Source organism: Microtus pennsylvanicus, chromosome 3 (assembly GCF_037038515.1).
Source record: "Microtus pennsylvanicus isolate mMicPen1 chromosome 3, mMicPen1.hap1, whole genome shotgun sequence".
Taxonomy (NCBI): Eukaryota; Metazoa; Chordata; class Mammalia; order Rodentia; family Cricetidae; genus Microtus; species Microtus pennsylvanicus.
In genome coordinates, this window is record NC_134581.1 from 101147645 (window position 1) to 101170615 (window position 22971).

The 22971-nt window shown below is 43.7% G+C and overlaps 2 protein-coding genes across 2 annotated transcripts; both read right to left on the reverse strand.

The window, feature by feature from the left end:
* Positions 1-4246: 4246 nt before the first annotated feature.
* Positions 4247-5149, reverse strand: LOC142846861 (methyl-CpG-binding domain protein 3-like 2B). The gene is made up of 2 exons (XM_075967643.1): positions 5048-5149; positions 4247-4879 (listed from the first exon to the last, which is right to left on the reverse strand). The coding sequence occupies exons 1-2, from the start codon at positions 5147-5149 to the stop codon at positions 4247-4249; spliced, it is 735 nt and encodes a 244-aa protein (XP_075823758.1).
* Positions 5150-14393: 9244 nt separating this feature from the next.
* LOC142846862 (methyl-CpG-binding domain protein 3-like 2B) lies at positions 14394-15296 on the reverse strand. Its single transcript, XM_075967644.1, has 2 exons — positions 15195-15296; positions 14394-15026 (listed from the first exon to the last, which is right to left on the reverse strand). Exons 1-2 carry the CDS (start codon positions 15294-15296, stop codon positions 14394-14396), a joined length of 735 nt encoding a protein of 244 aa, XP_075823759.1.
* Between the last annotated feature and the right edge of the window lie 7675 nt (positions 15297-22971).

Genomic DNA, 22971 nt, shown 5'->3' on the forward strand with positions numbered 1-22971 from the left:
GCTAGCCCTATAATGGCCATCAATGAAATGTGTCTTTCCTCGTTCTCCATCTCTATCCTTCCCACATTGCAACCACCTCTTTCCCTCTCTCTCCTCCCCCTCTTCCCATTTTCCCTTCCCCTTCTTTCTTCCTTCTCCCAAATCCCCATGCACCCAATTTTGTCAGGAGATTCTTGTCTATTTCCCCTTTCCAGTGGAATTTATAGATGTTTCTCTTTGTTCACCTTGTTACTTAACTTCTCTAAAATTCAGGAGTATGGGCTCGTTTTTCTTCCTTTAGAGCGAGTGTCCACTTACGAGTGAATACATATCATGTCCACCTTTCTGGGTCTGGGTGACCTCTCTCAGGATGTTTTTTTCTAGTTCCATCGATTTGCGTGCAAATCTGCTGTAGGTGGGTCTTCTATAATTCTGTTGCTTTCATTGGTTAATTAATACGGAAACTGCTTGGCCTCATAGGTCAGAACATAGGTGGGTGGAGTAGACATAACAGAATGCTGGGAAGAAGGGAAGTGAGGCAGATGCTATAGCTCTCCTCTCCAAGATGGACACAGGTTAAGATCCTTTCGTTAAGCCAGCACCTCGTGGTGCTACACAGATAATTAGAAATGGGTTAATCAAGATGTGAGAATTAGCCAGTAAGAATCTAGAGCTAATGGGCCCAGCAGTGTTTAAAAGAATACAGTTTCCATGTTGTTATTTCGGGTATAGAGCTAGCCGTGCGGGAGCTGGACGGGAATGCAGCCCACTGCTCATTTCTACACAAGTTTCACGATGTCATTGTTTGTTACCGCTGATTAGTACTCCATTGTGTAAATGTACCACATTTTCTTTGTTGATTCTTCACTTGAGGGGCTTCTAGGTTGTTTCAGGTTCTGGCTATTACGAATAATGCTGCTATGAACATAGTTGAACAAATATCCTTTTTAATATGATTGAGCATCCTTTGGTATGTGCCCAAGAGTGGTATTTCTGCGTCCTCAGGTATTTTGATTCCAGACTGCACCTTCTTATTTATACATTTCTAGTGGTTCACGCACACATCCTTTGGCTACTTCTGCTATGTAGATCTGTTTATGGCATTGTGCGATATTGTGTCAATTGTCATAGTTATTTCAACAAAAGCATTAATGTGCTGTTGATATAACATATGAACACTCTTGGAGGAAGGTCATTGGCTAATAAAGGAACTGCCTTGGCCCATTTTATTGGTTAGAACATAGGTAGGAGGAGTAAACAGAACAGAACGCTGGGAGGAAGAGGAAGTGAGCTCAGACTCCACAGATCTCCTCTCCCGAGCAGACGCCTCAGAGAGACGCCATGCCCCAGCTCCGACCCAGGATGGACTTAGGCTAGAATCTTCCTGGTAAGACCGGTGCTCAGGGATTATTAGAGATGGGTTGATTGGGATATCAGAATTAGCCAGTAAGGGCTAGAGCTAAAGGGCCAAGCAGTGATTAAAAGAATACAGCGTCCGTGTAATTATTTCGGGGCATAAGCTAGCCGAGCAGGCGGCTGGGGTGTTGGGGACACAGCCCCGCTGCTCTTATTACTACAGAACACACACCGTTATGTACTATATATGGCACTGTATCAATACACTAACTAACCATAAATATATTAATGCATATAGAATGATCTACCTTTCTGCTAGATTTTCTTTCTTCCTTTCTGTCTTTTCCTTTTCTCTCTCCCTCTCTTTGTATTTCTTTTTTGTGTTTATATTTTCTAGGAAAAATATAATATCATTGATTTGTCAAAAGGCCTTTGCTCTTTTACTAGAGCTGATTAATTTTCAAAACAATATGAGAATCAATATAGCAAATCTCACAATCAAGCCCCAGCATAACTCTCCTTTGGTTAATTAACTATGTATGTGATATATAATAATTTTGAAATTTCTGAGCATTTTATTTTTATCATGTAAATATTAAAAGTTCCCTTATGTTTTTAACTGTTTGATTCCTGCTGTGTAGGAAGTCTGACCTGTATGTAAATGTCTTGTGAGCTAATCATGATTGTCTTGATAACTATGTAGTTAGCGATCTTCAGTTCTGAAGGGGGATAATTCAATCTATTGCTCCTAATCATTTTGCCTCCTTTTTAAAAAAATGTGTATGCTTCTTACCAAATTTGAGGGCTGTCATCTGCAGTGACAAGATCTCTTCTGGAACAGTGCTAAGCTGGCCCTTTGTTCAGTTTCTCACCCTGTTCTCAGTGGCTGCCTTTGCACACATGGATCTCCCTGTTCATCCTGCAGGCCTCCTGTGCCGAGGGCCCCAAGATGGCTTAGTTCTCCTGGCTCCAAATTTCATCTTGGATCCAGATGCTAAATTTGATTTTCTCTTTATTTATTTTGTGTTTCTATTCAGAAGTATACATTTCTGCTAATGTTTAAGAATAGGTTTTCTGCACCTCCACACAATGATATGCTCCTGCGCCAACACAGTAAGTCAGATTGAGCCAAATTGAAAAAGTTTAGCAAAATATTTATTGAGGAAAACAACTCAGTGTGGGTTCTCAGGTTCCAGAGATCGAGGCAAGAGAGAGAAGTCCCCCTGAACTAAAACAGGGAGATTTTATAGGCTGAAGGCAAGAGGTGATGATGTGTCCACCACAAGGTGGGCTGGAGCCCAAGTCTGAACAAAAGTTGAGCGCTTAGGTGGAGACTTAGGTGGCTGCCAATTTCAAGGTAGGAAGCTTCAGTACTTACCAACAATGCAAGAATAGATGTTGGGGCACCTTTCCTTTGTTTGGAGACTCTAATCAGGCAGGGCTGGGGCGGGGAACGGGGATTCCCTGACAAGGCAGGGGTGAGCCAGAATCTCCAACTGAACATTTAAGGCAAATTGGGTCTACAGTTATCTGGAACTCATAGCATCTGGATTGGCTTTTGCCAGGAGACTCACCACTGCATCATGGAAACAGTGAACAGACGTGGTCTTTAGGCTCTAACAGGTGCTCGCTGTTTTGCTGACTCCTAGAAGACTAATCGTGATGCCTTCCCTCCCTGGGAGGGCTACATCCCTTAGCCAGGATTTTCCACCTCTGCTGTGCACCAGGATAACTGAAAATCTTGTCCAAATGCCTGCTTTTCCTTCAGCAGGTCCAAGATTTGCATTTTTCACTAGCTCTCTATAGTCCCTGCTTTCAGTAGGAAAGTGAAGCCCACAGAAAGAGATTATCTATGTAATTCCACTTTCAAAAATTAATTGCTGCCAATGGTGGTGGTGCACGCCTTTAATCCCAGCACTCGGGAGGCAGAGGCAGGTGGATCTAAGTAAGGCAGAGGGATCTCTGTGATGTCGAGGACAACATGTTCTACAAGAGCTAGTTCGAGGATAGACAGAGAAACCCTGTCTCAGAAAAGAGAGAAAGAAAGAGAGAGAGAGAGAGAGAGAGAGAGAGAGAGAGAGAGAGAGAGGAAAGGAAAGAAATAAAGAAAGAAAGAAAGAAAGAAAGAAAGAAAGAAAGAAAGAAAGAAAGGAAGGAAGGAAGGAAGGAAGGAAGGAAGAAAGGAAGAAAGGCAAGAGAAAGAGAGATAAAAAGAGAGGGAGAGAGAGAGAAACAAAGAAAGAAAGGGAAAAGAAATTGTTCACTTAAAAAAAACTCAGTTGGAGTTCTTGAGCCTGTAGAGATGGTAACATCACAATGACAAAATGTTGGGCATGCATTGTTTGAGTAAGAAATGCTCACCTAGTGATGCTTTAGCAATCAGAGAGTAACAAGTAGGAGGTATTATCAAGATATAATCTTCAGGCCAAGAGGTGGTTGTTCACACCTTATATCCCAGCACTGAGTAGGTAAAGACAAGCCGATCTCTGTGGGCTCAAGGACAGCCTGGTCTACAAAGAGATTATCTGGACAGGATCCAAAGATAAACAGAGAAAGCCTGCCTTAAAAAACAATAAAAGTAAAAAATAAAAATCAACACTGGTTACAGTTTTACCTTTTAAAAAGAGCTTTAAATGGAGGCATTGGGGTATTCAATCATCAGGGTAGGGTTGTTTTATTGAAACAGACAATTAATGCTATAGGAGGTAGCGGTGCAAGCCTTTATTTAAAACCAAACCCCTGGCGGCTCTTGGTTCATAGCCAGCCTGATCTCCAGAGTTCCAGGACAGCCAGGGCTACCCAGAGTAAACCTATATCGAAAAACAAAATAAAACCCAAAAGCCCTACAAAGAAAAGGAAGTTCCTTCGTGGAGTCCACCATGCTCACACTTTCCACCTTTGCTTCTTCCACTTAGTCATCACCACTCCATCCCTCCATGTTCTCTTCCTGCCTGGCAAGCCTGTCTAATTCTAAGGCCTCCGCCAGTCTCTTCCTGGCCCTCGCCACCCTCCGGGACTGTCTCCGGATATCCGCAGCAGTTACTTGTTGAAGGTTAACAGATGGCGACATCTCAAGAGCCATTGGCACTGTCACCCCTTGACTGTAGGATGGAGGTGGCGACTGCTCACGAGCCCCTCGCACTGTCCCTTCTGACCTCGGGGACTCGACAGAGGTGAACCTTGAAGTGTGCAGACCACTGACACCACTAGGAACCATGGCTCCAGCCCGCATCCTTCGTGCAGTTCTTTTTGCGGGATTAGAAAGACACAGTGGACCTAGTAGGTTCCCTGTACCGTCTTCAATGTGATATTCCTGCAGCCTCCTGAATGTACAGAGCTGCTGGGGTTTCTCCAGCGTCTCCTCTTGCCTCTTGTGCCTGGTGGTATTTTCAGGGTGGGCCGTTATTCTGGTCACAGAACTTTTGAAGATGCAACTGGTCACAGGAGAAGTTGCCCTCGCTCGGCGTTTGCTCTTGTGCTTGTTCCGGACAGCCTGGATCCTCTTCTGTAATTTCGGAGGTATTATACTCCTTGTGAGCCTTCCCTTTAAAAAGAAAGTAAAATGTAAATAACACATGGATGGAAACTACTAAGAGTTATGCTGAATTTTCTCAGCTCGTGGTTCTTCTATTATCCCTTTTCTCTGAAGAAATGGGTCTCAGATCACAGGATGGGCTAAAGTCTTCTGTGAAAATTTCTAAATGTCAAATACCTGTAACCCAAAAATTTCTAGGGTGGGGCCCAGAATTACAATGTGTGCTGGGTTCCCAATGTTGCTACAATAAAGACTCTCATCATCGGGCTTCAGGAACATCTAGATTTGATACTATTACGGATAGGAAGCTAGGGGTCTCTACACACTGATTCCCTCCATCTAAGTTTATGGAGGAACACTCTAGATGTTCATGTCAGGATAAAAATCATCCACCAAAGCATTTCACACAAAGACGCCTTGTCATTAGGAGCTGATAAAGTATATTTGAAATTTCTTCCAGCAAATTTTAACAAGTAGTTAATAGTTTGTGCCGATTACAACTAGGCATTAAATTAGAAAGGTTTATATGTAAAAAAAAAAACAAACCAAGAATGAACATTCTACAATTAGTATGAATTATGTACTCACGATCAAAGGCTGGCTTGGAAATAAGTTTCCTGAAGGTCCCTCCATGGTTTCAGAGCTGGTCAGAAAGATTCCACTACTGAGATGTAGACAGGCCCGGAATTGCTGGAAATGCCAGTCTTTCTCTTCAAATTCGCCTTTTACATAGGAGGAGAGATAGGTAATCAAATTATCAGACAATCCAGCCTACAGATAAACCAATGAGTGTTAAAACTTCTAGGGGAGCCGGGTGGTGGTGGTGGCTCACCCTTTTGATCCCAGCAATGGAGAGGCAGAGGCAGGCTAATCTCTGTGTTGGATGCCAGCCTGTTCATAAAGCCATTTCCATCACAGTTGAGAGACTATTAAAAAGAAAATCCTGTATTGAAATCACAAGTGGACAGGCGGTGGTGGTGTACACCTTTAATCCCAGCACTCGGGAAGCAGAAGCAGGCAGATCTCTGTGAGTTCGAGGCCTGTCTGGTCTGCAGTGAGTTCCAGGACAGCCAGAGTTACACAGAGAAACACAGCCCCAAACAAAAAAAACAAGCAAAAAAAAAAAAAAAAAAAAAGCTAGTTCAAGGACAAGTAGGGCTATTACACAGAGAAATCCTTTTCCGAAAAAAACTTTACCTGAGAAAAGTTAGAGGAAAATTGCCTCTTGTTAAGGGGCCTGGGATAGGAGTGTTGTGTTCTGAGTTAAACAGTACTAAGTTAAACAGTTAAACAGTACTAAAGTAAACAGTATTAAGAACCAAATCCTTGTTCACAGTTGGAAATGACTTTATTGTAATCCCTCTCTTAATGTAATATTTTTCTTATAAAAGTTAAGATGTTGAGTGCTGGGATAATTTTCCTCCCTGACAGTTGTAAAACAATTCCTGTAGCCATAGCCAGCTTAATTGAAGAACTAGATACTGGATAACCCCAACCCTAACACTAACCCTGATTAGTCAGGCTTCTCTAGAGTCACAGCCATATAAAATGAATATATATAGGAGGTTAAGGTTATGACTTACAGGCCGTAGTCCCACAATGGATGGCTATGAATGGAAGTTCAGAATCCAGTGGCTGCTCAGTCCCACCAGGGCTGGCTATCTCGGCTGGTCTTCTGTGTATCCTGGAATCCTGAAGAAGTAGACTCCAGTGAAGGAATGGTTGTGCTGACAAGGCGAGGGCAAGTGAGCAAAGACTGAACCTTTCTTCATCCATCATTAATATATAGGCTTCCAGGAGAAGGTGTGGCCCAGATCTGGATTAATGGGGTGTGTCTTCTGGCCTTTAGATCTGGATCAAGATAAGGGGTGGTGACACGTGCCTTTAATCCCAGCTCTCAGGAGGCAGAGGCAGTAGGATCTCTGTGAGTTCGAGGTCAGCCGGGTCTACAGAGCAAGTTGCAGGGCAGGCCCCAAAAGAAAACAAATAAACCCTTTCCCAAATAACAAAACAAAACAAGAACGATCTGCATGAAAAACTGGTTCCTTCAGGCCAAGATGTGGATGAAAAGTCTGTGTCTTCTAGCCTTAAGATCCAGATCCAAGGCAGGTTGTCTTCATGTCGCATGATCGCGACCACAGGTGCGCCCTCCATGTCTGGATTGAATTTCACTCCAGGTATAGTAAAGTTCACAACCTGTTCTGGAACTGGCTCACAGATTTCTGCCAGCCTCTGCCTCCTAAGATCTGGGATTAAAGGCGTGTGCCACCACCGACCGGGTCACTTAGATAATTTTAATTCTACATTATTTTCATCTATTTCGCCATGTTTCTGGTATGAGCTTAGGGCCAGGAAAGCTGGTAGTCAAGAATTCAGCGTTTATTAGGGAACTTGGAATTCCCTGTTTCCTGAAATCTTTGATATGATCCCTATAAACCTGTGAACACTTGCCAGGATATTCACTAGCTACTAGGTCTATCTCTGTTGCAGCGCACACTACACCTTCTTTTTTTCCCTCACTTTTTAATATATATTTTTAAAAAGTAAACTATCCTTTTTCATTTTGCATACCACTCCCTCCACCTGTCCCATTCCCTCCACCATTTCCCCCTAACAATCCCCCATCTACTCCCCAGGAAGGGCGAGGCACATGTCTCTGAGGAAAGACCTCATTATATCCAGGCTGAGCAAGGTTCATGCAAAGAGAAGGGGTTCCAAACGGCCAGTACAAGCAGCAGGGATAAATCTTGTTGCCGGTGCCAGTGGCCCCACATTCAGCCCCAGCCATACAGCTGTCACCCACATTCAGGTGTTCTAGCATGATCCTATTGTAGTTCCTTCCCTGTCTTACTGGAGCTCAGAAAATTTTCTCAGTAGGTGTCTACATCATGGTCTTGACCCCTTTGCTCATATTCTCATCCTCCCACTCTTCCACTGGAGTTCAGGAAATCAGCCACTGCTCTGCTGTGGATCTCTGCCCCTGCCTCCATCAGTTGCTGGATGAAGGTTCTATGGTGACATTAATGGTGACATCAGTCTGACTACAGGGCAAGGCCAGTTCTTTCATCCTCTCCTCTATTGCTTAGTGTCTTAGCTGGGGTCATCCTTGTGGATTCCTGGGAATTTCTCTAGTGCCAGGTTTCTTGCTAGCCCTATAATGGCCATCAATGAAATGTGTCTTTCCTCGTTCTCCATCTCTATCCTTCCCACATTGCAACCACCTCTTTCCCTCTCTCTCCTCCCCCTCTTCCCATTTTCCCTTCCCCTTCTTTCTTCCTTCTCCCAAATCCCCATGCACCCAATTTTGTCAGGAGATTCTTGTCTATTTCCCCTTTCCAGTGGAATTTATAGATGTTTCTCTTTGTTCACCTTGTTACTTAACTTCTCTAAAATTCAGGAGTATGGGCTCGTTTTTCTTCCTTTAGAGCGAGTGTCCACTTACGAGTGAATACATATCATGTTCATCTTTCTGGGTCTGGGTGACCTCTCTCAGGATGTTTTTTTCTAGTTCCATCGATTTGCGTGCAAATCTGCTGTAGGTGGGTCTTCTATAATTCTGTTGCTTTCATTGGTTAATTAATACGGAAACTGCTTGGCCTCATAGGTCAGAACATAGGTGGGTGGAGTAGACATAACAGAATGCTGGGAAGAAGGGAAGTGAGGCAGATGCTATAGCTCTCCTCTCCAAGATGGACACAGGTTAAGATCCTTTCGTTAAGCCAGCACCTCGTGGTGCTACACAGATAATTAGAAATGGGTTAATCAAGATGTGAGAATTAGCCAGTAAGAATCTAGAGCTAATGGGCCCAGCAGTGTTTAAAAGAATACAGTTTCCATGTTGTTATTTCGGGTATAGAGCTAGCCGTGCGGGAGCTGGACGGGAATGCAGCCCACTGCTCATTTCTACACAAGTTTCACGATGTCATTGTTTGTTACCGCTGATTAGTACTCCATTGTGTAAATGTACCACATTTTCTTTGTTGATTCTTCACTTGAGGGGCTTCTAGGTTGTTTCAGGTTCTGGCTATTACGAATAATGCTGCTATGAACATAGTTGAACAAATATCCTTTTTAATATGATTGAGCATCCTTTGGTATGTGCCCAAGAGTGGTATTTCTGCGTCCTCAGGTATTTTGATTCCAGACTGCACCTTCTTATTTATACATTTCTAGTGGTTCACGCACACATCCTTTGGCTACTTCTGCTATGTAGATCTGTTTATGGCATTGTGCGATATTGTGTCAATTGTCATAGTTATTTCAACAAAAGCATTAATGTGCTGTTGATATAACATATGAACACTCTTGGAGGAAGGTCATTGGCTAATAAAGGAACTGCCTTGGCCCATTTTATTGGTTAGAACATAGGTAGGAGGAGTAAACAGAACAGAACGCTGGGAGGAAGAGGAAGTGAGCTCAGACTCCACAGTTCTCCTCTCCGGAGCTTACGCCTCAGAGAGACTCCATGCCCCAGCTCCGACCCAGGATGGACTTAGGCTAGAATCTTCCCGGTAAGACCGGTGCTCAGGGATTATTAGAGATGGGTTGATTGGGATATCAGAATTAGCCAGTAAGGGCTAGAGCTAAAGGGCCAAGCAGTGATTAAAAGAATACAGTGTCCGTGTAATTATTTCGGGGCATAAGCTAGCCGAGCAGGCGGCTGGGGTGTTGGGGACACAGCCCCGCTGCTCTTATTACTACAGAACACACACCGTTATGTACTATATATGGCACTGTATCAATACACTAACTAACCATAAATATATTAATGCATATAGAATGATCTACCTTTCTGCTAGATTTTCTTTCTTCCTTTCTGTCTTTTCCTTTTCTCTCTCCCTCTCTTTGTATTTCTTTTTTGTGTTTATATTTTCTAGGAAAAGTATAATATCATTGATTTGTCAAAAGGCCTTTGCTCTTTTACTAGAGCTGATTAATTTTCAAAACAATATGAGAATCAATATAGCAAATCTCACAATCAAGCCCCAGCATAACTCTCCTTTGGTTAATTAACTATGTATGTGATATATAATAATTTTGAAATTTCTGAGCATTTTATTTTTATCATGTAAATATTAAAAGTTCCCTTATGTTTTTAACTGTTTGATTCCTGCTGTGTAGGAAGTCTGACCTGTATGTAAATGTCTTGTGAGCTAATCATGATTGTCTTGATAACTATGTAGTTAGCTATCTTCAGTTCTGAAGGGGGATAATTCAATCCTATTGCTCCTAATCATTTTGCCTCCTTTTTAAAAAAAATGTGTATGCTTCTTACGAAATTTGAGGGCTGTCATCTGCAGTGACAAGATCTCTTCTGGAACAGTGCTAAGCTGGCCCTTTGTTCAGTTTCTCACCCTGTTCTCAGTGGCTGCCTTTGCACACATGGATCTCCCTGTTCATCCTGCAGGCCTCCTGTGCCAAGGGCCCCAAGATGGCTTAGTTCTCCTGGCTCCAAATTTCATCTTGGATCCAGATGCTAAATTTGATTTTCTCTTTATTTATTTTGTGTTTCTATTCAGAAGTATACATTTCTGCTAATGTTTAAGAATAGGTTTTCTGCACCTCCACACAATGATACGCTCCTGCGCCAACACAGTAAGTCAGATTGAGCCAAATTGAAAAAGTTTAGCAAAATATTTATTGAGGAAAACAACTCAGTGTGGGTTCTCAGGTTCCAGAGATCGAGGCAAGAGAGAGAAGTCCCCCTGAACTAAAACAGGGAGATTTTATAGGCTGAAGGCAAGAGGTGATGATGTGTCCACCACAAGGTGGGCTGGAGCCCAAGTCTGAACAAAAGTTGAGCGCTTAGGTGGAGACTTAGGTGGCTGCCAATTTCAAGGTAGGAAGCTTCAGTACTTACCAACAATGCAAGAATAGATGTTGGGGCACCTTTCCTTTGTTTGGAGACTCTGATCAGGCAGGGCTGGGGCGGGGAACGGGGATTCCCTGACAAGGCAGGGGTGAGCCAGAATCTCCAACTGAACATTTAAGGCAAATTGGGTCTACAGTTATCTGGAACTCATAGCATCTGGATTGGCTTTTGCCAGGAGACTCACCACTGCATCATGGAAACAGTGAACAGACGTGGTCTTTAGGCTCTAACAGGTGCTCGCTGTTTTGCTGACTCCTAGAAGACTAATCGTGATGCCTTCCCTCCCTGGGAGGGCTACATCCCTTAGCCAGGATTTTCCACCTCTGCTGTGCACCAGGATAACTGAAAATCTTGTCCAAATGCCTGCTTTTCCTTCAGCAGGTCCAAGATTTGCATTTTTCACTAGCTCTCTATAGTCCCTGCTTTCAGTAGGAAAGTGAAGCCCACAGAAAGAGATTATCTATGTAATTCCACTTTCAAAAATTAATTGCTGCCAATGGTGGTGGTGCACGCCTTTAATCCCAGCACTCGGGAGGCAGAGGCAGGTGGATTTAAATAAGGCAGAGGGATCTCTGTGATGTCGAGGACAACATGTTCTACAAGAGCTAGTTCGAGGATAGACAGAGAAACCCTGTCTCAGAAAAGAGAGAAAGAAAGAGAGAGAGAGAGAGAGAGAGAGAGAGAGAGAGAGAGAGAGAGAGATGAAAGGAAAGAAATAAAGAAAGAAAGAAAGAAAGAAAGAAAGAAAGGAAGAAAGGAAGAAAGGCAAGAGAAAGAGAGATAAAAAGAGAGGGAGAGAGAGAGAAACAAAGAAAGAAAGGGAAAAGAAATTGTTCACTTAAAAAAAACTCAGTTGGAGTTCTTGAGCCTGTAGAGATGGTAACATCACAATGACAAAATGTTGGGCATGCATTGTTTGAGTAAGAAATGCTCACCTAGTGATGCTTTAGCAATCAGACAGTAACAAGTAGGAGGTATTATCAAGATATAATCTTCAGGCCAAGAGGTGGTTGTTCACACCTTATATCCCAGCACTGAGTAGGTAAAGACAAGCCGATCTCTGTGGGCTCAAGGACAGCCTGGTCTACAAAGAGATTATCTGGACAGGATCCAAAGATAAACAGAGAAAGCCTGCCTTAAAAAACAATAAAAGTTTCTTTAGATTCGCCTATTGTAGACTCCGTGAACCCTATTTATGACTAGAAACCAATTATGAGTGAGTACATCCCATGTTCGTCTTTTTGGGCCTGGGATACCTCACTCAGGATAGTGTTTTCTATTTCCATCCATTTGCATGCAAAATTCGAGAAGTCATTGTTTTTTACCGCAGAGTAGTACTCTAGTGTGTATATATTCCATACTTTCTTCATCCATTCTTCCATTGAAGGGCATCTAGGTTGTTTCCAGGTTCTGGCTATTACAAATAATACTGCTATGAACATAGTTGAACAAATGCTTTTGACATGTGATAGAGCATCTCTTGGGTAAATTCCCAAGAGTGGTATTGCTGGGTCCAGGGGTAGGTTGATCCCGAATTTCCGGAGAAACCGAAACACTGACTTCCACAGTGGTTGCACAAGATTGCATTCCCACCAGCAATGGATGAGGGTACCCCTTCCTCCACAGCCTCTCCAGCAAAGGCTATCCTTGGTGTTTTTGACTTTAGCCAATCTTACAGGTGTAAGATGATATCTCAAAGTTGTTTTGATTTGCATTTCCCTGATCGCTAAGGAGGTTGAGCATGACCTTAAGTGTCTTTTGGTCATTTGAACTTCTTCTGTTGAGAATTCTCTGTTCAGTTCAGCGCCCCATTTTTTAATTGGGTTAATTAGCATTTTAAAGTCTAGTTTCTTGAGTTCTCTATATATTTTGGAGATCAGACCTTTGTCTGTTGCGGGGTTGGTGAAGATCTTCTCCCAGTCAGTAGGTTGCCTTTGTGTCTTAGTGACAGTGTCCTTTGCTATACAGAAGCTTCTCAGTTTTAGTAGGTCCCATTTATTCAATGTTGCCCTTAATGTCTGTGCTTCTGGGGTTATACCTAAGAAGCGATCGCCTGTGCCCATCTGTTGTAGGGTATTGCCCACTTTCTCTTCTATCAGGTTCAGTGTTTTCGGGCTGATATTGAGGTCTTTAATCCATTTGGACTTGAGTTTTGTGCACGGTGATAGATATGGGTCTATTTTCATTCTTCTACAGGTTGACATCCAGTTGTGCCAGCACCATTTGTTGAAGATGCTTTCTTTCTTCCAATGTAAACTTTTAATTGGTTTCTAGTCATAAATAGGGTTCACGGAGTCTACAATAGGCGAATCTAAAGAAGCTAAGTAAGAAGGTGAACCCAAGGAAAAACATATAGTTATCCTCTTGGATAAGGGAAGTAGACAAAATTGCCGGGGGGAAAAGTGGGATCTTGGGGGTGGGGTGGGATGGGGGTTAGGGGAGATGGGGAGAGAAAAGGTAGAAGGGAAGGAGGGTGGACTTGGGGAAACAGGAGGATCGGGATAAAGGAAGGTTGGATAGGGGAGCACGGAACCACAATTCTTAGTTAAGGGACCCACTTTAGGGTGGGCAGGAGACTTGACCCTAGAGGGGCTCCCAGGTGCCCAAGCTGAGGTCCCCAGTTAGTTCCCTGGGCAGCTGAGGATAGGGAACCTGAAATGACCCTACCCTAGAGCAATACTGACGAATATATTGCATACCATCCTAGAACTTGCATCTGGCGATGGATGGAGATAGAGACAGAGACCCACACTGGAGCACTGGACTGAGCTCCCAAGGTCCCAATGAGGAGCAGAAGGAGTGAGAACATGAGCAAAGATGTCGGGACCACGAGGAGTGCACCCACCCACTGAGACAGTGGAGATGATCTACTGCGAGCTCACCAAGGCCAGCTGGACTGTTACCAGAAAAAGCATGGGATAAAACTGGACTCTCGGAACATGGCGAACAATGAGGGCTGATGAGACGCCAAGGACAATGGCACGCGGTTTTGATCCTATGCAATGTGCTGGCTTGGTGGGAGCCTAGCCAGTCTGGATGTTCACCTTCCTAGATATGGATGGAGGGGGGAGGACCTAGGACATACCACAGGGCAGGGAACCCTGACAGCTCTCTGGACTGGAAAGGGAGGGGGAGAGGAGTGGGGGGAAGGGGAGAGGGGTGGGAGGAGGGGGAGAAGAGTGGGAGGAGGGGGAGAAGAGTGGGAGGAGGGGGAGGGAAATGGGAGGCTGGTGGGAGGAGGTGGAAATTTGTTTTTTTTTTCTTTTCTTTATCCTCCTTTTATCAAAAAAAAAATTTAAAAAAAAAAAAACAATAAAAGTAAAAAATAAAAATCAACACTGGTTACAGTTTTACCTTTTAAAAAGAGCTTTAAATGGAGGGATTGGGGTATTCAATCATCAGGGTAGGGTTGTTTTATTGAAACAGACAATTAATGCTATAGGAGGTAGCGGTGCAACCCTTTATTTAAAACCAAACCCCTGGCGGCTCTTGGTTCATAGCCAGCCTGATCTCCAGAGTTCCAGGACAGCCAGGGCTACCCAGAGTAAACCTATATCGAAAAACAAAATAAAACCCAAAAGCCCTACAAAGAAAAGGAAGTTCCTTCGTGGAGTCCACCATGCTCACACTTTCCACCTTTGCTTCTTCCACTTAGTCATCGCCACTCCATCCCTCCATGTTCTCTTCCTGCCTGGCAAGCCTGTCTAATTCTAAGGCCTCCGCCAGTCTCTTCCTGGCCCTCGCCACCCTCCGGGACTGTCTCCGGATATCCGCAGCAGTTACTTGTTGAAGGTTAACAGATGGCGACAGCTCAAGAGCCATTGGCACTGTCACCCCTTGACTGTAGGATGGAGGTGGCGACTGCTCACGAGCCCCTCGCACTGTCCCTTCTGACCTCGGGGACTCGACAGAGGTGAACCTTGAAGTGTGCAGACCATTGACACCACTAGGAACCATGGCTCCAGCCCGCATCCTTCGTGCAGTTCTTTTTGCGGGATTAGAAAGACACAGTGGACCTAGTAGGTTCCCTGTACCGTCTTCAATGTGATATTCCTGCAGCCTCCTGAATGTACAGAGCTGCTGGGGTTTCTCCAGCGTCTCCTCTTGCCTCTTGTGCCTGGTGGTATTTTCAGGGTGGGCCGTTATTCTGGTCACAGAACTTTTGAAGATGCAACTGGTCACAGGAGAAGTTGCCCTCGCTCGGCGTTTGCTCTTGTGCTTGTTCCGGACAGCCTGGATCCTCTTCTGTAATTTCGGAGGTATTATACTCCTTGTGAGCCTTCCCTTTAAAAAGAAAGTAAAATGTAAATAACACATGGATGGAAACTACTAAGAGTTATGCTGAATTTTCTCAGCTCGTGGTTCTTCTATTATCCCTTTTCTCTGAAGAAATGGGTCTCAGATCACAGGATGGGCTAAAGTCTTCTGTGAAAATTTCTAAATGTCAAATACCTGTAACCCAAAAATTTCTAGGGTGGGGCCCAGAATTACAATGTGTGCTGGGTTCCCAATGTTGCTACAATAAAGACTCTCATCATCGGGCTTCAGGAACATCTAGCTTTGATACTATTACGGATAGGAAGCTAGGGGTCTCTACACACTGATTCCCTCCATCTAAGTTTATGGAGGAACACTCTAGATGTTCATGTCAGGATAAAAATCATCCACCAAAGCATTTCACACAAAGACGCCTTGTCATTAGGAGCTGATAAAGTATATTTGAAATTTCTTCCAGCAAATTTTAACAAGTAGTTAATAGTTTGTGCCGATTACAACTAGGCATTAAATTAGAAAGGTTTATATGTAAAAAAAAAACAAACCAAGAATGAACATTCTACAATTAGTATGAATTATGTACTCACGATCAAAGGCTGGCTTGGAAATAAGTTTCCTGAAGGTCCCTCCATGGTTTCAGAGCTGGTCAGAAAGATTCCACTACTGAGATGTAGACAGGCCCGGAATTGCTGGAAATGCCAGTCTTTCTCTTCAAATTCGCCTTTTACATAGGAGGAGAGATAGGTAATCAAATTATCAGACAATCCAGCCTACAGATAAACCAATGAGTGTTAAAACTTCTAGGGGAGCCGGGTGGTGGTGGTGGCTCACCCTTTTGATCCCAGCAATTGAGAGGCAGAGGCAGGCTAATCTCTGTGTTGGATGCCAGCCTGTTCATAAAGCCATTTCCATGACAGTTGAGAGACTATTAAAAAGAAAATCCTGTATTGAAATCACAAGTGGACAGGCGGTGGTGGTGTACACCTTTAATCCCAGCACTCGAGAAGCAGAGGCAGGCAGATCTCTGTGAGTTCGAGGCCTGTCTGGTCTGCAGTGAGTTCCAGGACAGCCAGAGTTACACAGAGAAACACAGCCCCAAAGAACAAAAACAAGCAAAAAAAAAAAAAAGAGCTAGTTCAAGGACAAGTAGGGCTATTACACAGAGAAATCCTTTTCCGAAAAAAAACTTTACCTGAGAAAAGTTAGAGGAAAATTGCCTCTTGTTAAGGGGCCTGGGATAGGAGTGTTGTGTTCTGAGTTAAACAGTACTAAGTTAAACAGTTAAACAGTACTAAAGTAAACAGTATTAAGAACCAAATCCTTGTTCACAGTTGGAAATGACTTTATTGTAATCCCTCTCTTAATGTAATATTTTTCTTATAAAAGTTAAGATGTTGAGTGCTGGGATAATTTTCCTCCCTGACAGTTGTAAAACAATTCCTGTAGCCATAGCCAGCTTAATTGAAGAACTAGATACTGGATAACCCCAACCCTAACACTAACCCTAATTAGTCAGGCTTCTCTAGAGTCACAGCCATATAAAATGAATATATATAGGAGGTTAAGGTTATGACTTACAGGCCGTAGTCCCACAATGGATGGCTATGAATGGAAGTTCAAGAATCCAGTGGCTGCTCAGTCCCACCAGGGCTGGCTATCTCGGCTGGTCTTCTGTGTATCCTGGAATCCTGAAGAAGTAGACTCCAGGGAAGGAATGGTTGTGCTGACAAGGCGAGGGCAAGTGAGCAAAGACTGAACCTTTCTTCATCCATCATTAATATATAGGCTTCCAGGAGAAGGTGTGGCCCAGATCTGGATTAATGGGGTGTGTCTTCTGGCCTTTAGATCTGGATCAAGATAAGGGCTGGTGGCACGTGCCTTTAATCCCAGCTCTCAGGAGGCAGAGGCAGTAGGATCTCTGTGAGTTCGAGGTCAGCCGGGTCTACAGAGCAAGTTGCAGGGCAGGCCCCAAAAGAAAACAAATAAACCCTTTCCCAAATAACAAAACAAAACAAGAACGATCTGCATGAAAAACTGGTTCCTTCAGGCCAAGATGTGGATGAAAAGTCTGTGTCTTCTAGCCTTAAGATCCAGATCCAAGGCAGGTTGTCTTCATGTCGCATGATCGCGACCACAGGTGCGCCCTCCATGTCTGGATTGAATTTCACTCCAGGTATAGTAAAGTTCACAACCTGTTCTGGAACTGGCTCACAGATTTCTGCCAGCCTCTGCCTCCTAAGATCTGGGATTAAAGGCGTGTGCCACCACCGACCGGGTCACTTATATAATTTTAATTCTACATTATTTTCATCTATTTCGCTTTGTTTCTGGTATGAGCTTAGGGCCAGGAAAGCTGGTAGTCAAGAATTCAGCGTTTATTAGGGAACTTGGAATTCCCTGTTTCCTGAAATCTTTGATATGATCCCTATAAACCTGTGAACACTTGCCAGGATATTCACTAGCTACTAGGTCTATCTCTGTTGCAGCGCACACTACACCTTCTTTTTTTCCCTCACTTTTTAATATATATTTTTAAAAAGTAAACTATCCTTTTTCATTTTGCATACCACTCCCTCCACCTGTCCCATTCCCTCCACCATTTCCCCCTAACAATCCCCCATCTACTCCCCAGGAAGGGCGAGGCACATGTCTCTGAGGAAAGACCTCATTATATCCAGGCTGAGCAAGGTTCATGCAAAGAGAAGGGGTTCCAAACGGCCAGTACAAGCAGCAGGGATAAATCTTGTTGCCGGTGCCAGTGGCCCCACATTCAGCCCCAGCCATACAGCTGTCACCCACATTCAGGTGTTCTAGCATGATCCTATTGTAGTTCCTTCCCTGTCTTACTGGAGCTCAGAAAATTTTCTCAGTAGGTGTCTACATCATGGTCTTGACCCCTTTGCTCATATTCTCATCCTCCCACTCTTCCACTGGAGTTCAGGAAATCAGCCACTGCTCTGCTGTGGATCTCTGCCCCTGTCTCCATCAGTTGCTGGATGAAGGTTCTATGGTGACATTAATGGTGACATCAGTCTGACTACAGGGCAAGGCCAGTTCTGGCATCCTCTCCTCTATTGCTTAGTGTCTTAGCTGGGGTCATCCTTGTGGATTCCTGGGAATTTCTCTAGTGCCAGGTTTCTTGCTAGCCCTATAATGGCCATCAATGAAATGTGTCTTTCCTCGTTCTCCATCTCTATCCTTCCCACATTGCAACCACCTCTTTCCCTCTCTCTCCTCCCCCTCTTCCCATTTTCCCTTCCCCTTCTTTCTTCCTTCTCCCAAATCCCCATGCACCCAATTTTGTCAGGAGATTCTTGTCTATTTTCCCTTTCCAGTGGAATTTATAGATGTTTCTCTTTGTTCACCTTGTTACTTAACTTCTCTAAAATTCAGGAGTATGGGCTCGTTTTTCTTCCTTTAGAGCGAGTGTCCACTTACGAGTGAATACATATCATGTTCATCTTTCTGGGTCTGGGTGACCTCTCTCAGGATGTTTTTTTCTAGTTCCATCGATTTGCATGCAAATCTGCTGTAGGTGGGTCTTCTATAATTCTGTTGCTTTCATTGGTTAATTAATACGGAAACTGCTTGGCCTCATAGGTCAGAACATAGGTGGGTGGAGTAGACATAACAGAATGCTGGGAAGAAGGGAAGTGAGGCAGATGCTATAGCTCTCCTCTCCAAGATGGACACAGGTTAAGATCCTTTCGTTAAGCCAGCACCTCGTGGTGCTACACAGATAATTAGAAATGGGTTAATCAAGATGTGAGAATTAGCCAGTAAGAATCTAGAGCTAATGGGCCCAGCAGTGTTTAAAAGAATACAGTTTCCATGTTGTTATTTCGGGTATAGAGCTAGCCGTGCGGGAGCTGGACGGGAATGCAGCCCACTGCTCATTTCTACACAAGTTTCACGATGTCATTGTTTGTTACCGCTGATTAGTACTCCATTGTGTAAATGTACCACATTTTCTTTGTTGATTCTTCACTTGAGGGGCTTCTAGGTTGTTTCAGGTTCTGGCTATTACGAATAATGCTGCTATGAACATAGTTGAACAAATATCCTTTTTAATATGATTGAGCATCCTTTGGTATGTGCCCAAGAGTGGTATTTCTGCGTCCTCAGGTATTTTGATTCCAGACTGCACCTTCTTATTTATACATTTCTAGTGGTTCACGCACACATCCTTTGGCTACTTCTGCTATGTAGATCTGTTTATGGCATTGTGCGATATTGTGTCAATTGTCATAGTTATTTCAACAAAAGCATTAATGTGCTGTTGATATAACATATGAACACTCTTGGAGGAAGGTCATTGGCTAATAAAGGAACTGCCTTGGCCCATTTTATTGGTTAGAACATAGGTAGGAGGAGTAAACAGAACAGAACGCTGGGAGGAAGAGGAAGTGAGCTCAGACTCCACAGTTCTCCTCTCCGGAGCTTACGCCTCAGAGAGACTCCATGCCCCAGCTCCGACCCAGGATGGACTTAGGCTAGAATCTTCCCGGTAAGACCGGTGCTCAGGGATTATTAGAGATGGGTTGATTGGGATATCAGAATTAGCCAGTAAGGGCTAGAGCTAAAGGGCCAAGCAGTGATTAAAAGAATACAGCGTCCGTGTAATTATTTCGGGGCATAAGCTAGCCGAGCAGGCGGCTGGGGTGTTGGGGACACAGCCCCGCTGCTCTTATTACTACAGAACACACACCGTTATGTACTATATATGGCACTGTATCAATACACTAACTAACCATAAATATATTAATGCATATAGAATGATCTACCTTTCTGCTAGATTTTCTTTCTTCCTTTCTGTCTTTTCCTTTTCTCACTCCCTCTCTTTGTATTTCTTTTTTGTGTTTATATTTTCTAGGAAAAGTATAATATCATTGATTTGTCAAAAGGCCTTTGCTCTTTTACTAGAGCTGATTAATTTTCAAAACAATATGAGAATCAATATAGCAAATCTCACAATCAAGCCCCAGCATAACTCTCCTTTGGTTAATTAACTATGTATGTGATATATAATAATTTTGAAATTTCTGAGCATTTTATTTTTATCATGTAAATATTAAAAGTTCCCTTATGTTTTTAACTGTTTGATTCCTGCTGTGTAGGAAGTCTGACCTGTATGTAAATATCTTGTGAGCTAATCATGATTGTCTTGATAACTATGTAGTTAGCTATCTTCAGATCTAAAGGGGGATAATTCAATCCTATTGCTCCTAATCATTTTGCCTCCTTTTTAAAAAAATGTGTATGCTTCTTACGAAATTTGAGGGCTGTCATCTGCAGTGACAAGATCTCTTCTGGAACAGTGCTAAGCTGGCCCTTTGTTCAGTTTCTCACCCTGTTCTCAGTGGCTGCCTTTGCACACATGAATCTCCCTGTTCATCCTGCAGGCCTCCTGTGCCGAGGGCCCCAAGATGGCCTAGTTCTCCTGGCTCCAAATTTCATCTTGGATCCAGATGCTAAATTTGATTTTCTCTTTATTTATTTTGTGTTTCTATTCAGAAGTATACATTTCTGCTAATGTTTAAGAATAGGTTTTCTGCACCTCCACACAATGATACGCTCCTGCGCCAACACAGTAAGTCAGATTGAGCCAAATTGAAAAAGTTTAGCAAAATATTTATTGAGGAAAACAACTCAGTGTGGGTTCTCAGGTTCCAGAGATCGAGGCAAGAGAGAGAAGTCCCCCTGAACTAAAACAGGGAGATTTTATAGGCTGAAGGCAAGAGGTGATGATGTGTCCACCACAAGGTGGGCTGGAGCCCAAGTCTGAACAAAAGTTGAGCGCTTAGGTGGAGACTTAGGTGGCTGCCAATTTCAAGGTAGGAAGCTTCAGTACTTACCAACAATGCAAGAATAGATGTTGGGGCACCTTTCCTTTGTTTGGAGACTCTGATCATGCAGGGCTGGGGCGGGGAACGGGGATTCCCTGACAAGGCAGGGGTGAGCCAGAATCTCCAACTGAACATTTAAGGCAAATTGGGTCTACAGTTATCTGGAACTCATAGCATCTGGATTGGCTTTTGCCAGGAGACTCACCACTGCATCATGGAAACAGTGAACAGACGTGGTCTTTAGGCTCTAACAGGTGCTCGCTGTTTTGCTGACTCCTAGAAGACTAATCGTGATGCCTTCCCTCCCTGGGAGGGCTACATCCCTTAGCCAGGATTTTCCACCTCTGCTGTGCACCAGGATAACTGAAAATCTTGTCCAAATGCCTGCTTTTCCTTCAGCAGGTCCAAGATTTGCATTTTTCACTACCTCTCTATAGTCCCTGCTTTCAGTAGGAAAGTGAAGCCCACAGAAAGAGATTATCTATGTAATTCCACTTTCAAAAATTAATTGCTGCCAGTGGTGGTGGTGCACGCCTTTAATCCCAGCACTCGGGAGGCAGAGGCAGGTGGATCTAAGTAAGGCAGAGGGATCTCTGTGATGTCGAGGACAACATGTTCTACAAGAGCTAGTTCGAGGATAGACAGAGAAACCCTGTCTCAGAAAAGAGAGAAAGAAAGAGAGAGAGAGAGAGAGAGAGAGAGGAAAGGAAAGAAATAAAGAAATAAAGAAAGAAAGAAAGAAAGAAAGAAAGAAAGAAAGAAAGAAAGAAAGAAAGGAAGAAAGGAAGAAAGGCAAGAGAAAGAGAGATAAAAAGAGAGGGAGAGAGAGAGAAACAAAGAAAGAAAGGGAAAAGAAATTGTTCACTTAAAAAAACTCAGTTGGAGTTTTTGAGCCTGTAGAAATGGTAACATCACAATGACAAAATGTTGGGCATGCATTGTTTGAGTAAGAAATGCTCACCTAGTGATGCTTTAGCAATCAGAGAGTAACAAGTAGGAGGTATTATCAAGATATAATCTTCAGGCCAAGAGGTGGTGGTTCACACCTTATATCCCAGCACTGAGGAGGTAAAGGCAAGCAGATCTCTGTGGGCTCAAGAAAATCTACAAAGAGATTTTCTGGACAGGCTAAAATGATAAACAGAGAAAGCCTGCCTTAAAAAAACAATAAAAGTAAAAAATAAAAATCAACACTGGTTACAGTTTTACCTTTTAAAAAGAGCTTTAAAGGGAGGGATTTGGGTATTCAATCATCAGATAGGGTTGTTTTATTAAAACAGACAATTAATGCTATGGGCGGTAGTGGTGCAAGCCTTTATTTAAAACCAAACTCCTGGCGGCTCTTGGTTCATAGCCAGCCTGATCTCCAGAGTTCCAGGACAGCCAGGGCTACCCAGAGTAAACCTATATCGAAAGACAAAATAAAACCCAAAAGCCCTACAAGGAAAAGGAAGTTCCTTCGTGGAGTCCACCATGCTCACACTTTCCACCTTTGCTTCTTCCACTTAGTCATCGCCACTCCATCCCTCCATGTTCTCTTCCTGCCTGGCAAGCCTGTCTAATTCTAAGGCCTCCGCCAGTCTCTTCCTGGCCCTCGCCACCCTCCGGGACTGTCTCCGGATATCCGCAGCAGTTACTTGTTGAAGGTTAACAGATGGCGACAGCTCAAGAGCCATTGGCACTGTCACCCCTTGACTGTAGGATGGAGGTGGCGACTGCTCACGAGCCCCTCGCACTGTCCCTTCTGACCTCGGGGACTCGACAGAGGTGAACCTTGAAGTGTGCAGACCATTGACACCACTAGGAACCATGGCTCCAGCCCGCATCCTTCGTGCAGTTCTTTTTGCGGGATTGGAACGACACAGTGGACCTAGTAGGTTCCCTGTACCGTCTTCAATGTGATATTCCTGCAGCCTCCTGAATGTACAGAGCTGCTGGGGTTTCTCCAGCGTCTCCTCTTGCCTCTTGTGCCTGGTGGTATTTTCAGGGTGGGCCGTTATTCTGGTCACAGAACTTTTGAAGATGCAACTGGTCATCCTTAAAGGAGAAGTTGCCCTCGCTCGGCGTTTGCTCTTGTGCTTGTTCCGGACAGCCTGGATCCTCTTCTG

What these genes read in the sequence shown, in the direction of transcription:
- LOC142846861 (XM_075967643.1), bottom strand. Translation starts at nt 5,149, where the DNA reads ATGTTCCTGAAGCCCGATGATGAGAGTCTTTATTGTAGCAACATTGGG. An exon ending in TAGAAATTTTTGGGTTACAG is followed by an intron (nt 4,880 to 5,047) that starts GTATTTGACATT and finishes TTCTTTTTAAAG; the next exon opens with GGAAGGCTCACAAGGAGTAT.
- LOC142846862 (XM_075967644.1), bottom strand. Translation starts at nt 15,296, where the DNA reads ATGTTCCTGAAGCCCGATGATGAGAGTCTTTATTGTAGCAACATTGGG. An exon ending in TAGAAATTTTTGGGTTACAG is followed by an intron (nt 15,027 to 15,194) that starts GTATTTGACATT and finishes TTCTTTTTAAAG; the next exon opens with GGAAGGCTCACAAGGAGTAT.